The sequence below is a fragment of the Thermobia domestica genome, chromosome 18 (genome assembly GCF_964235325.1).
Source record: "Thermobia domestica chromosome 18, izTheDome1.hap1.1, whole genome shotgun sequence".
Classification (NCBI taxonomy): domain Eukaryota; kingdom Metazoa; phylum Arthropoda; class Insecta; order Zygentoma; family Lepismatidae; genus Thermobia; species Thermobia domestica.
In genome coordinates, this window is record NC_137471.1 from 22141064 (window position 1) to 22156144 (window position 15081).

At 33.1% G+C, this 15081-nt stretch overlaps 1 protein-coding gene across 2 annotated transcripts in view; it reads right to left on the bottom strand.

Annotated features, from left to right (window-relative positions):
- Positions 1–3916: 3916 nt before the first annotated feature.
- Positions 3917–15081, bottom strand: part of LOC145674808 (chitooligosaccharidolytic beta-N-acetylglucosaminidase-like) — a 56347-nt gene continuing 45182 nt past the window's right edge. For both annotated transcript variants that reach the window (XM_081745026.1, XM_081745027.1), the window contains exon 3: positions 3917–5775. In XM_081745026.1, the coding sequence (XP_081601152.1) occupies positions 4038–5775 (1738 nt within the window). In that variant the 3' untranslated portion in view covers positions 3917–4037. The remainder of the gene's footprint in view (positions 5776–15081) is intronic.

Below are 15081 nucleotides of genomic sequence, written 5' to 3' on the forward strand. Positions count from 1 at the left end.
ATGGGGTATAGCAACGTGTCGCAAAGATATAAATTTTCTTAAATTCAAGGTTAACATTCAAACCAAACATTTTCGAATCAATTACTCATCAATAGGAATACTTCCATTTTCAAATTTTGTTATATCGAAACTGGACAAAGCTAACAAAGGTATTCAAGATTTTCAGATTTGACCATATATCGTATGTAGAGTCAACCGTAGTTTTTAACGCAAATTTGAGTTTTCAACAAGACAGTTATCCAATAGCAAAATGAATTTTTAGAAGACTATTTTCACCAAAAACCAATTCGTAATAATACATGTAAAAAAATAATATACTTACGGTTTTGTACCTTCGTATTATCTGCGTCGTGTGTAGGGATGCGCACGAGACGAGATGCAGAATTTTCGTAACAAAATTCGAGTCGAGAGACAGCTCTTCCAATAGAGAAATATACATTTTTTTTTTTTTTTGAATCGAGACATCACTTTTACAGCATATTTTTAAGACAGACAGCCTCAAATCTTATCTCGTGCTCGTCGTGTGTTCATCTATGCACCACGCATTTCCAGGAAATAATTCTTTTCTGATGTCAAAATTAATTCAATACAGCATTCTACAAGATGATTACGGTCTCTTTTATTCCAAAATTGTACAGTCCGTTACTCTTTTTCGTTCTGTATTTCGTTCAGAACAATATAAAGACATACAATAATTACCAAATATTGTACAACTTTAGAAGGAGATTCCTCGAAAAAATTCCAAATTTATCTCTTTCTACTAATAGGCTAGTTTCAGATATTAAGGCTATGCTTGCGACAAAGAAACCCTCTAGTCAAACAAAATTTAAAATGTGCTGAAATTGTAAACAGTTTCCAATTTTGAAGTAGATAAAAATTAAAAGTTTTCAATACTAGAGTCAAAAACTAATGAAAGCTTTCGAAAACTACGATACTAAAAGCTAACCTGTACATATGACGTTATACTAAAGACATTCTGTGAACCACTTTTGCTCCATTCCACGAGACAAACAGTGTTTCCATAACACTATTCAAAGTTTTTGTTTGTTTCGTTAATAAAAACTACTACCTTATGAGTAGACGAAATTTACTTTTTACCATTTCAGATTATTAACACACTCTTATCCGATTTAAAACACTGTTAACAACAGTATAACAAAACAAAAGATGGTCGAAATTTTTGTAGTTTATTTATTAAAGATAGTGAACATCAACTTCCAAATGTAAATTACGATCGTAATACATTATTATTATTTACATGTGACTAGAGTAGACTATTTACATATGGTTTAAATATAAAAAATATTTGGCACATTTTCAACAAATAACACTGTAATAAGATCATACATTAATCTCCCCTCTTGGTGTATGTTGTGTCATTCAACAGAGAACAGTAGGGTGGTAGTTAATCATAAAATGCCTCTAACTGTTCAATCAAACAAACTGCAAGCTGTTCGGATAATTTACTTATTAGTTGCGTCTTACTTCTAAGCGTCCAGAAACAAAGCTATGGTTAATTAAAACTTGTTGATTTGGTGTTGAGAGGTTCCGTAGTGCATGTGATAGTGTTAACATCTCTTAAAGTGAGGTACAGAAGAGGAAGTGGATAAAGTGAACATTTCTCATCGTACACTTTTTATACACTTTTACAAATACTTATGAAAACATCTACATTCATCTACAACTACTTTACCCATCTTCATTTCATTTATTTTTCACTTTTTCCAACTTTAACGCCATGACCATCTGGGTAAATGGCCCTCTTCTTCCCGTTGGAACTCCTTCACGATTTTGATTATTATTACACCCTATTGTGACTATACATTTCTTTACCTGACTTTGACAAACTATCATTCCTGATCTTGAATTTGCACAATTACAATATTTACTTTACTACATTTTCCTTACTATATATTACAGGCAATTTGACTGACTCGAAAGTCGGCCAAAAAATGCAAATGCCGTCATCCCCCATTTGTAAACTTCTTTACAATTTTTAATCCAAGTAATTCAATTTTCCAATAAGTAATTCAAGTTACACACAATTATAGCATACCTGACCAATAAGGCTGATGCACCTATTAATTAAAAACACTGTTAATACTGAAGAAGACAAGATTTAATGTTGTTACTGACGCATACATGTTCTTGCCGGGGGGGGGGAATATTACTAAAGGTACAAGTTTATAAAACAAACTTCATAACACTAAGAGATCATAACATTAACTAAATGTTAGAAACAATGTTAGAAACAATAACAAGATTATATAACAGAAGTATTAGGTATAAGCACGTGTGGTGATCGACTTCCTCAAAGGTAAGACTATGTTGTTTGAATTGGAAAAATTGCTGACTCCTGGTTTTTCACGATGATTGGGTACGGTAAAAACAAGAGAAGTCTTTAAGTACTACGGAGAAATGCTGGATTTTACACGAAGAAAATAACTGATATAAGGGGAAATTTTTATAGCTAAAATACAAGTTACAGTACTTACGAAATATACCTCTGCTCTTTTTTTTTTTTAAAAAAAAGTCTGAATTGGGATTCTTTATCTTCAGATGCAGACTCCTATCCTAGTTACCTATCTCACTGGGTTTTTAATATATATAATTTTGTAATATAGTATTTTAATGTAAAACCTCACGAAAACGATGAGGATCAATTCTTCTCCGTACTTGTGATTAACAAGTATATAGATCACAATTGTTGGCTGCTTAGGAAATTTTAATTAAGAAAGAAAATCAATGTTTTACAAGGCACTGTCATTCTTTCGCTGCATAATTTTACAGAGCACGTGTTTATTTTGCTACTCCCTCTGTAAAATGGGAGCGAAACATTACTAGCCAATCAGATATTTTTAATGGCGGAAGGATACAAACAGTTTTGTTTATTACCATTTACAAGTAAGAGGGAACAGAGAGTAGGAAAGACAAGCATAATTTTTCAGCTAGTTTAGTATTATTTCTTTGTAAATACTCTTAAATTATTTTTCTGCTTAAGGTTAATAATATAAACACAGAATATCTCTTAAATGATCACTTGTACTTTTATGAATTAGAACATTGAATATTATAATTAATAAACGCAATGTCTTTTGAAAAAAAAACCTAATACTTCAACAACAAACCATTACTGACACTTGATTGGAATGCCAGTTGATGTCCACAAAAGTGCTTAGTTATATTTCAATAAAGAGAATCTGACCAATGGCTGCAGAAGAACCAAGCTGAAACAAAAAGTAACCCTTTTTACTTACATCAAAGTGTCCACTCACTGTATTTGTGTACACTTGTGCAACCTGGTTTAAGGGAGCAGACTGCTAAAAATGATACAAAAACTAACCATTTTTCTTTTGCTTATTTTTCGTAAGTGAAAAAGAGATAATGAAATATAACTTACCGCAATAATAGATAATGTTATTCTACATCCGAAAATACGAATCAAAATAATTTCTGTTGTTGCCATCCATAGGAATTACAGTATGGCCACAATATGAATTACCCAAAAATCTAGGTTAAGGCAGCGACTAGAAAAATGAACTCAACAGTAATTGATGACTGTTTTCATGTTGTCTTGGTTCCTTGTTAACTACTTTTTAAATAATATTTGTATTCATTTTGTACTATTTATTACAAAATTATTTATTTTGTACTGTTTATTACAATATTATTTATTTTGTACTGTTTATTACAAAATAAATACAAATATCACGTAAGGAGTGGTTAACAAGGAGCCAAGACAACATGGTAAGTCATCAATTACCATTAAGTTTATTTTTCTAGTCGCTGCCTTAACCTAAATTTTTGGGTAATTCATTTCTGGCCACACTGTAATTTCTCCGGATGGCAACGCTGAAAATTTTTTGATTCGTATTTTCAGGTGTAGAATAACATTATCTATTATTGTGGTAAGTTACATTTCATTATCCCTTTTCACTTATGAAAACAGTCAAACGATAAATGGCTAGCTTTCGTATCATTTTTAGTAGTCTGCTCCTTAATGTCACGATTAACGCCATTATAGTCCTTTAGAGCAATCACTGACAATAAGGAATCTTGCCATCACACCACTGAGGCTGCACTGCATCTGCAGACACACCACGAACCACTAACCTATTTCTTTGATGAGCTAGTCTGCCTTTCACTTCATGCCAACTTTCTGATGGATTCGACCATAGTCTTTCGGCTAAAGCGCATCCTCTTGGCCACAGCTTCGAATCCATTGAATGTTCATCTACTTGTTCAGACCAAAGAGTTCCTTCTCCTCCGAGGATCAAATGGGATAATTCAGACGCATTTAGAGACGATTCCTTTCCAAAAGCTAAGATGTCGTTGTTGTAAAACTTTTGCCAGTTAAGGAAACGCTTATCACTTTCTTCCTGCCACCAGGAAGAAAACCCACAGTCAAAGCACCAAGCATCTTCGTTGGAAAATATGATCTTATATCCTTTTTGAAGTAGAAAAGATACATCACCAATCTTGCGGGAGGACTTAATTTGGATCAAGTATGTTTTGTTGTTGGGCTCCAGTTCTAATTTGTCTGCACTGATCTGTCTGCTGTCCCACACTGCAATCGTCTGACTATGCTCCCACTTTGCTTCCAGTATGTCGTTCACAATTCTTCGTTGGAAGTCATTCCAAAGCTCATAGAAATCACTTATATTGTGATAATCCATCCATTCGATAATCTCCTGACTGGAATTCCAACAGTTAAAATTCATTTCATGTCCTCCAATATGGAAAACATCACTGTTGAAAATCTCGCGAAAATCTTGAAAAAGTGTTTTCAAAATTTCCATCACATTATCATTGACAGGGTTGAGGAATCCACATGGAGGTTCTCCACAATACTCTTGCCAGGGTTGAGCGTTAAGACAAAGAACAAGGTCCCCTCGCTCGTAATGCGGACCCCACTGCCAACCATACCCACTGTGTCCCGAAATATCAAAGCCGGGAACAATCCTAACACCTCTCACTTGAGCATATTTTACCACATCAATCAGATCCTGACGTGAATACACTTTCTCAGGAGAATATGCACCCCATTCGGCCATTTCAGGGATTCTATTGGAATGAAAAGGGAAGCTTTGAGAATCTGTGAGATGCCAGTGAAGTGTGTTCAACTTGTTAGCAGACATTGCGTTCAAAGTTCTCTTGATGGATTCAACACTGAAGAAACTTCTTGCTGTATCAAGCATAATGCCTCTGTGAGTGAAAAATGGCTTATCACTAATACTTGCTGATGTTGCCATTCTAAGACACTGGCAGAAGTTGTCGTAATCAACCAATTGGGTAAGAGTTTCCAACCCATGTCGCGCACCAAAATACGTCTCCGCACGGATAGTCACTTTAAGTTCTTTCCTCAGCTTACCACTCCGCAGGTCAAGGTCATAGCTTTCATCAGTCCCCAAATAAGGAAATTCATCAGGCCGCTTCACCATTAGATACACTAACACTCTACTAGCTCCTGGATAACCTTCAAACTCATGAGGAATCATAGACCTTAAGTCATTGACGAAATTCACTGAAGCTTGCCTTAAGAGAGTAGTCACTGGGTACGTTGGAGCTTGAAGAAGCATAAAGTGTAAATTAGCAATACTTATGGGAACTGTGTTTGTTCCTAGACTAACGTGTCCAGTAGGCTTTGGCCAGAGACTACCGAATTTGCCACAAGTTATGCGACAAATGTCAAGATTCACGGGGTCTCGAGTGTCGTTCACACGTTCTCTCATGCACTGGTTTTCCACGCAAGTAAACGTCCATAGTTGAGCAGATCTGGAAAGAAAAACGAACAAAATACAAAGTTTTTAATTCCAAATTTTAGTTGCTTAAATACAAAACTTTTCTAAACTTTTTCGCACAGGACTCAAATGAAAATAGTGCTTTGAAATTAAATTCAATTAAAAACTAACTGACAACATGATGGTTGCATCAGTAACTACGGCGGGGTAAATCTAGGGTGACCAGATTCTGACAAGCGAAAAGTAGGACACAAATACAATAGTAAATGATAGCCTACACATTTCTTTATTTCATTTAACGTTAACCTAATCATTCATTTTTTTAAAAAAAGGTACGCTACGCAACAAAAATAATGAAGGAATTCAACACAACTCTAAATACTTTCATGAATGACAAGTACAGGGTTGATGAAACAATTTAAAACAATTTGATGGAGTAACATAAAGGAGTCACTTTCAGGAAAAAGAAAACTTAAGTACGTAGAAGCATAAAAATTTAATACAACATAATAATGTGATTCGTCTTAGCAGTTATTCATTCATTACCTTCCGAAACTTTTTCCAAAAATGTTACCAAATTATTTTCATTACTATGTGACATACCAATTAAACATCAGTACAGAGCTGGGTAACATATGTTTTGTTTGAATGTATAACGCGCAGTAACTTGCTGTTTTGCAAAATCATGTCATGGAATGCACTACAGACACAATTACACTGTAGTTACATTTGGTTATTATTAGGTGTTTGAGAGTTTCAGTTTTTAGCTTAGATTTCTCATCAGTCCACAAATTATATTCATTATACGAAACACCCTTTCTGTCGAAGCACTTGTGACAGGGAGGCACCTACTGAACTCCATATTATCACATACTTGGGAATATAGAATGGATGTTTCTTCAGTGTTTGAACAATTCACTTCATCTTAAATATACTCTTATTTGATCAGTTTTCAGAAGTTGCATACTTCTTTACATTTGTAATCTAATCAAACAGGTAGAAAGTTTCTTTCTTTTCTTGGCAATTCATTAATGTACTTCAAGCTGCTCTGGACATTACCCCAATCAATTACTGACAAGGGACATCACCCAATTGTCCGGCTCCGATTTCAATGAAATTTTTATTGCTGATAGAGGACATGTATTCATTACTTGTGATGACAGAAATTTTTGCCATGGTGCATGTTTTCTATTTTTTAATATTTTTTAAAAGTTGTGATGTGGTTAATAGAGATTACTGCAGAAGTCCCTTACTACCCTTTGTAAACGGAGTGTTATTGAAAGAACAACCATATAGATACGTATAGGGCCTAGGAAGAAGTCGTATGGCACGTATGACCTTGACGGAAGCCATCTTGAAATCCGCCATTTTGAATTAAGGTCAAGTTTTTAAAATAGGAATAGGATATTATGATACATAATTTCGGGCTAGAATTTAATCAGGAAGACAATGGTAAAGTTAGTTTTAAGATACACCCATTTGGTGAAAAGTTACAGGCATATTAATTGTTTATATTTACTATGTGCGTAAGTCCCTGACCTCCGCTTCTAACCCGCGTATTAATGATAATAAGTGGATAAAGGTTTCGGTAATACATATTATGCCTAGAGGGAAGTGATACGATAAGGAAGTAATACGGAAGTAATACCATATATGTAATTATTTTGTAATTTTGACAACTGTATGCGTGCTCGAGAATACTCTCATTTGTATGCAAAACAGGCAAATAAATAAATAAATAAATAAATAAATAAATAAGGGTATCATTGACGGCAGCCATCTTGAAATCCGCCATTTTGAATTAAATTGAAGTTTTGAAAACTGAAAACCATAGCGTATGGCACCAAATTTTAATAGTAACAGTCATTAATAGTAATAGTAATTTTAATGTGACAGTCATATTATGTCTCTCTGATATTTTCTATCATTGCTGCCGTTCCTTTAAAGCTGTAAAGTTGTTTTTATTTCAATAAAGAAAATACTGTTTGTCGTTTGCGCAACATATAGGCTAGATTTCATGATAATTTTGAGTTCGTGTTACACCAATTTCTTATAATTTCATTTGTATTTCTTTACATCACATAGGTCCATAGGTTCCTCATGTACTCTGGGTTAAAATAAATAGTTACACTGACTAGTAAATTAATAATTACATGGCAATCTTCAAAATTCAGAATGATTGCTGGATGTTTATCCCAACACTATTCATGAACTGACAAATCGCAACTTTTAAAAAAATATAATAAATTCAGAAAACATGAGCCATGGAAACAATTGCAAAATGCCAGTTGGAATCTTAAAACATGCTATGAAAATTAGGAGTGTTGCCAATTTTAAAGATCGAATAATGGACGTTTTGTGCACATTAGAAGAGTCATAAGTTCATACTGGTTAACTATAGAACAAAAATAAGCATACCATTGGCTTTTGGGGAAAATTTACTATTAAAATTTGGTGCCACATGCTATGGTTTTCAGTTTTCAAAACTTCACTTTAATTCAAAATGGCGGATTTCAAGATGGCTGCCGTCAATGATACCCTTATCGTATCACTTCCCTCTAGGCATAATATGTATTACCGAAACCTTTATCCACTTATTTTCATTAATACGCGGGTTAGAAGCGGAGGTCAGGGACTTATGCACATAGTAAGTATAAACAATTAATATGCCTGTAACTTTTCACCAAATGAGCGCATCTTAAAACTAACTTTACCATTGTCTTCCTGATTAAATTCTAGCCCGAAATTATGTATCATAATACCCTATTCCTATTTAAAAAACTTGACCTTAATTCAAAATGGTGGATTTCAAGATGGCTGCCGTCAAGGTCATACGTACCATACGACTTCTTCCTAGGCCCTATACGTATCTACATGGTTGTTCTTTCAATAACACTCCGTTTACAAAGGGTAGTAAGGGACTTCTGCAGTAATCTCTATTAACCACATCACAACTTTTAAAAAATATTAAAAAATAGAAAACATGCACCATGGCAAAAATTTCTGTCATCACAAGTAATGAATACATGTCCTTTATCAGCGACAAAAATTTCATTGAAATCGGAGCCGGACAATTGGGTGATGTCCCTTGTGAGTTAAGTGTTCAATTCTAAATGTTAATGTCTGCGAAAGGTGTGGGTCACTGCTCAATATACTCCTTGTAAGTTGAACAAAATGAACACACACATTTCTTAAAATTTGATTCGGAAAAAAAGAATGCCTGTGATTCGAAATGTGAATACAGAATAAAAACATTAATGTAGTGCAAGTAAGTTAAACCAGGTCATTTTACAGAATGTTTTCCAAAAGAAGGACATTTCTTGATTTTCTAGAGGACTTCGCAACACGCAGCACAGCTCCTTGAAAAACAGTACTGTACTGCGAAAATCAGTCCGTCTGGTCACCCTAGGTAAATCTGTCCACTCAATTGGCCAATAAAAGCTTCAGATATCCATGATCACTACTGAAGGAACAACCTAAACATTTGCGTAAACTAAAAATTTAGCTTGTCACATTCCCTATTTACAGGCATTTAAATTAACAACTATTTAACAGACATAATCTGCCTGGGTCTGTGCAATTACGCCCATGTCTGCTTTTACTAGGGAAATATTTAAATATGTTAAATAAGTATGTCCAACAAAGGGTATTTTTACTAGTTCCCAAATTTTCTTCTTCCCTCTATGTAGAAATTCTATTTTTACTTTTCTCAACATTTTTCTAAATATTAGTATAATTTGTTGAAAATTTCGTGTATTAATAATATTTATTCAATCTTTCGAAGTTTTCGTTTACGTCACTTGTGTTGTGATGTGACTAGTTTATATGTGGGCGTAGTGATACTAATGATCCAATGTTGTTACTCATTGAAATTCATATATTTAGGATTTTTTTTGTAAATTATGTAAATTTATATAATTTTATTATTATAGTATTCTAAATATTTGATTTATTTAATTGGGGTAAATAATTTCAAAATTATCCAATTAGTAAATCCGATGATTATTCAACATAGGCGGATTATATTCATAATCTTGTGTATGTTTACGATTCCATATGGTTTAATGAAAATGTTGTCATGGAAATAGGCGTATGAATGAACCTCTGATTTGAGGAATGTCTGGGGCTGAGATTAAATAGTTGAACGTGATTACAAACGGAAACAGTGCGTATTATTTGTTTCGAGAGTTATTTAGCGATTTTGCTAATTTAACCAGAATTAAGGTATGTTTTACAACTGAATTGCAGTTAATAAAATTCAAAAAGAAATATTGAACTAAATACAGCTGAAGATAATCTGTTAAATAAAACAATTGGGGTAAATATCTAAAGTGGGAAAAGGTACCTCTTATTTCATTAGTGATTTAAACTTGTTTAATATGTTTGTTGATTAGTAAATCTTGATCATTAACTAAGCTGAACCTTTATTTTGGCTTAGAGGATTCTTCAAAAATTAAGTTTAGAACTAAATATAACGTTTTGGCAGTTTTAACATTACAATTCAAATTTCTTTCACTGGCAAAGGAAGTTGGAATTTTGAAAGCATAAGCAAAGACAATTAAAATGATTTGTGGCTAGTTTTATTTTAATTTCATCTTCTGCAGAGTAAAACGACTGTATCTCCGACCACTGCACAATATTTTACTACATATTTAAATTATTAATATTTTGGCAGAATGAAAGAGTTCTGAAAAATAAAAATTTAATTTGTTTTTTTTTTCTAATTCGATGGCTTCAAAATTATAGTATTGATAAAATTCTTCAAACATACCATACACATTGTCAAACATACCATAATTCTGGTTAAATTAGCAAAATCGCTAAATAACTCTCGGAACAAATAATACGCATTGTTTCCGTTTGTAATCACGTTCAACTATTTAATCTCAACCCCAGACATTCCTCAAATCAGGGGTTCATTCATACGCCTATTTCCATGACAACATTTTCATTAAACCATATGGAAACGTAAACATACACAAGATTGTAAATATAATCCGCCTATGTTGAATAATCATCGGATTTACTAATTGGATAATTTTGAAATTATTTATCCCAATTAAAGAAATCAAATATTTAGAAGACTATAATACTAAAATGATATAAATTTACATATAAGTATATATAAACGTCAGTTTTGCAAAGTAGCATTTTGATAAGCATAATCTTGTGAAGTATAAGGAAAAAAAACAATCATAGCTGCAAGACTGATATGTAAGGTAGAGAAAACTATATTGTGAGGCTATTACAACAATATGATAACAGCAACATCTCTAGCCCATGCAATTTCTTTCTTTCCATTTCAATTTATTTTTCCTACACAATATACAGAATGTCCGAATTGAAACATTCTGATTTCAAATGCACATAATAAACTAGATAAACTCTGGTAAAGACAATAGAAAGGATCATGGGAAATGTTTCTATTTATAAGATTTGGATAGATTACTATTCACTCCATTAATGAACTCGGCCAAGATAATTCTCTGGCTATGTGTTGCAAAAAACAGAATTCAAAAATTCTCATCCGTTGAAAGAGTTATCGTGCAGAGTGAGAGATGGACGTATTAAAAACATAATCTTATATGTCTCATTGAGTGATCCTAATAAAGAGGCAACCCAAGAGTTTGTTAGGTGGTAGAAGGTAGCTTAGCTGTGTAAGTTTTTAATAAGTAATGAATAGTAACGATTTCTTTTATCGTTCCAGGTGGTGAAAAGTAAAAATGACGACCAATGCTGTGTGGTAGTAAGATGACCTATGGAACCCATTATTGCAGAGTATCACAGAGAGCCTCCTGATGCCGAGAGAATCAAGGAGTGGAAAACAGCGTTTCTAGAGATAAGATCTGTCGCTAACAGGCATAGTGGTGGCCAATCACGAACATCACGATAGAACGTTCAATACATTGGAGATACATTTGCAAGAAATCTTTAGAAATCTGTTCGCACGATGTCACGCGAGCTTGTTCATCCAAAATCCATAGTCCACGATGTGTTTCGCAATCATCTTATACGCGTTATGCATACGAATTACAAGTTTTACATGAGTTGAAACCCAGCAAACGAACAACATTTCCCGTAGACATTCTTGAGTGTACTGAGATCGACAACTTTTTAGCTAAGGTTCTCTTGTCTGGTGAGACAATATTTCACCTAAATGATATCGCGAATGGACACAACGTGCAAATTTGGGATAGTGAACATCCTCAAGAGATCATGGAATATCAACGTGACAATCCCAAGGTCAACGTGTGGTGTGGTCGTTTGATATCTTTTGTTGCGGAGAAAACTATTACTGGCGTCACATATCTTTTAATATGTTACAAAATTTTGTATTCACTCGGATAAAACATCGACATCTAAAAAACCTGCTTTTTTTAAAGTAGGATGGAGCTCCACCACATTGGTATTCGTAAATCCGAAATTCATCGAATGAGAAATTCCGACAAAATGGATTGGGAGAAGTGTGCCCACTCCAATCACCTCACTTTACTCCCCTGGATTTTTCTGAGGGAGAATGTTTATGGACATGGTCTATACAACTAAAGTGACAACTGTGGTACAGCTTCGTAAAAGGATCTGTCGTGTTATTGATACAGTTAAACCATACCATTGCAGTATTGATACCAGATACTGCAAGCAATCTGGAGAGAAATATATGAGCCTTGAGCTTAATTGGGATTAAGGTTATTTTAGTAGATATTATACTTTAGGTGTAGGACGTTACTATTTCATTTAAGGTTTTTTATAAACTACCAAAATATTGTTTTACATAGTAAGAAGTAGCTAGGAACAGAATTATTAACCTTTATTTTAGTTAGACAGGTAGTATTAATTGATGTAAACATATTTTAGGGAAAAAATAACTAGAAGAGTTATTTTATGTTAATTTGTAATTATTATTTTTTTATGTTATAAGGTTAAAAGAACTATTTATAGTTTTAAAAGTAAATTTTTAAGTTACTGTTAAATTCTAGGTTCTAATTTTTTGTAACAGTTTTAAAACAAATCTTCAATTTCTAGATAAGTTTACTAGCTAGCCCGGGTTTATTTTAAATTGCCTTTTAGTTTTCATGTAGAACTATTGATTTTTTTTTTTTTACTTTATAATTCACCTTTATATGAGATAAACGATACGATGTTTACTTAAATATTAATATGGGGCCGCGGTGGCTGAGTGGTAGAGCGTTCACCTCTGGTGCTTGGGGTCCCGGGTTCGATCCCAGCCCCCGCCAAGTGAACTTTGTGGTGGACAAACACCGTGTGCGTGGGTTTTCTCGGGGTTCTCCCGTTTCCTCCCACTTTCTTCATTCCACCATTTCATTCATTACTCATCATCACCGTCTCCTTTAGCCTAACCGGCATAACCGTGGGACGTAAAACTCACAGATTTCATTTCATTTTTTTTAAATATTAATATATATTTTTAGATACTGTGCTTTTTTTCACTTTTATTAAAACAGTATCACACGGTGATGCTAATATTCATTTTTAGGCTTTAGTACCAACGAGTTACAACCAAACATAATTGAGATATGTAACATAAGCGTCAGCAAGTAAACATTAGAAAAAATACTGGTGGTATACATTGAGAATGAGGGAGCAGCTTACATAAAAAAGGAAAATATACTGATAGCCATGGACGATTTATAAAGGGAGTGGTTATTATTGTTTTATATCATTACAAAACCTTTTTTTATATTATACTATTAACAGATATTTTATAATACGATGAAGAAACAGGCTACATAACTATTATTAACAACTTTATTATTGTAGCGCAAAGATTGCAGACTGGACCAGTAAATTTGGATTCACATATGCTACATTGTTATCCCAGTAACTTTTTTACATTTGTTGCATATTTCTTCTTAAATGCATTATTTTTATGCCACAATAGTAACATTTTAAAATGACGTGTAGTAAAGGCCAATATAATCAAAATAAGACTACCAATATTGACATTATACGGTTCTGGAGGAAACATATTAACGAGTTAGAATGAGTGTAAGCGACCATACGAATACTGTAATTAAGCTAGTTTAATTGAACGATGTACAGTGTTTAATTGGATTGATAAATTTAGACTAAAAATTTATAAAATAAAGGAAAGGCAAGCATTTCAACGAAACTAACTGTAAGTTACTTTTTAATTAAAATAATAAATCTTTACTGTTTAATGTTTAGGATATGACGCAAAATTAGTAGTAGTAGGCCTATTGGTAAATAGACAGGCGGAAGCGAGACGTACGAACTAAACTGCTATATGTTCTGCACCGAGATGCAATTTTAGTTATAAATTATTGTGATAATACCAGGCTGCCCCTATACAAAGAGAATGAAAGTAAGGCACATTTTTCCTTATTTTTTTTAAAAAGGTAGGCTTAAACGAACATCAGGTATCCTAGAAGATTAAAGGAAAATCACTAGGAAACCGAAAACACTACCGGTGAAGACTAGCTACTGACATTATATTAAACGTATTCTTATTACGACTGTAGCTTATTACGATTGGGGTGCATCCCTTTTTAAAATTAAAATTACCTTGTTGAATTATTACGGAGCAGGCCTTCCTGCAAAATAGAACGGATTTTTAAGTTTAGAAAGAGCTAGGTTTTATGGTTAATAATTATGTTTGCTTTTTAAAATATTACTTCTTTTTTATTTTTTGCCTCATTATCTGTTGTTTGCGGAATATTATGCTTACAAGTTTAGTTCAGTTACTTGTCATCTTTAAGTCCAACGTGCCCATTTCTTTTTCCCGGAACAAGCGAAGTTGTCTTCTCGAAACATTAAGAGATAAAAAAATATAAAAGAGAGTGCAAAGTATAATAGACATTTAAAACATTTATGAATATATGGTATTAATTTTATGAAATAATATTAATAATAAAGGAAATGTTTATTAATTTGGAAAGAATAGGTTTAGGAGCTTTTCTAAAGACTTTACAAGAGTATTAAGATAGCTTGGGCTTCGCTACAAGAAGCTAATCATTATTTACCATTTGTATAACTTGCAAACTACAGAAATTAAAAAGAAACGTTACAATATTTAAACATATATGTAGAACAATATAAAACAAAAAGAGCAAACTATATATACTAAAATATAATTATAAGGAATTAGGAGATAAGATATACACAGTTTATACTATAATACCAAAACAGAAAATATAAAAAACAAGAAAAATATTGATGGGAGCGAAGAGAGAGAGAGAAAAAAGAGTAATTTGAGCTCGTTTCACAGTTTAAATCAGTATGTTTCAAATCGGATACCCTGTATATCTTACATCCTTTCCACACACCGTGCCAAGAAATCCTGCAAAACATCTTACAAAAT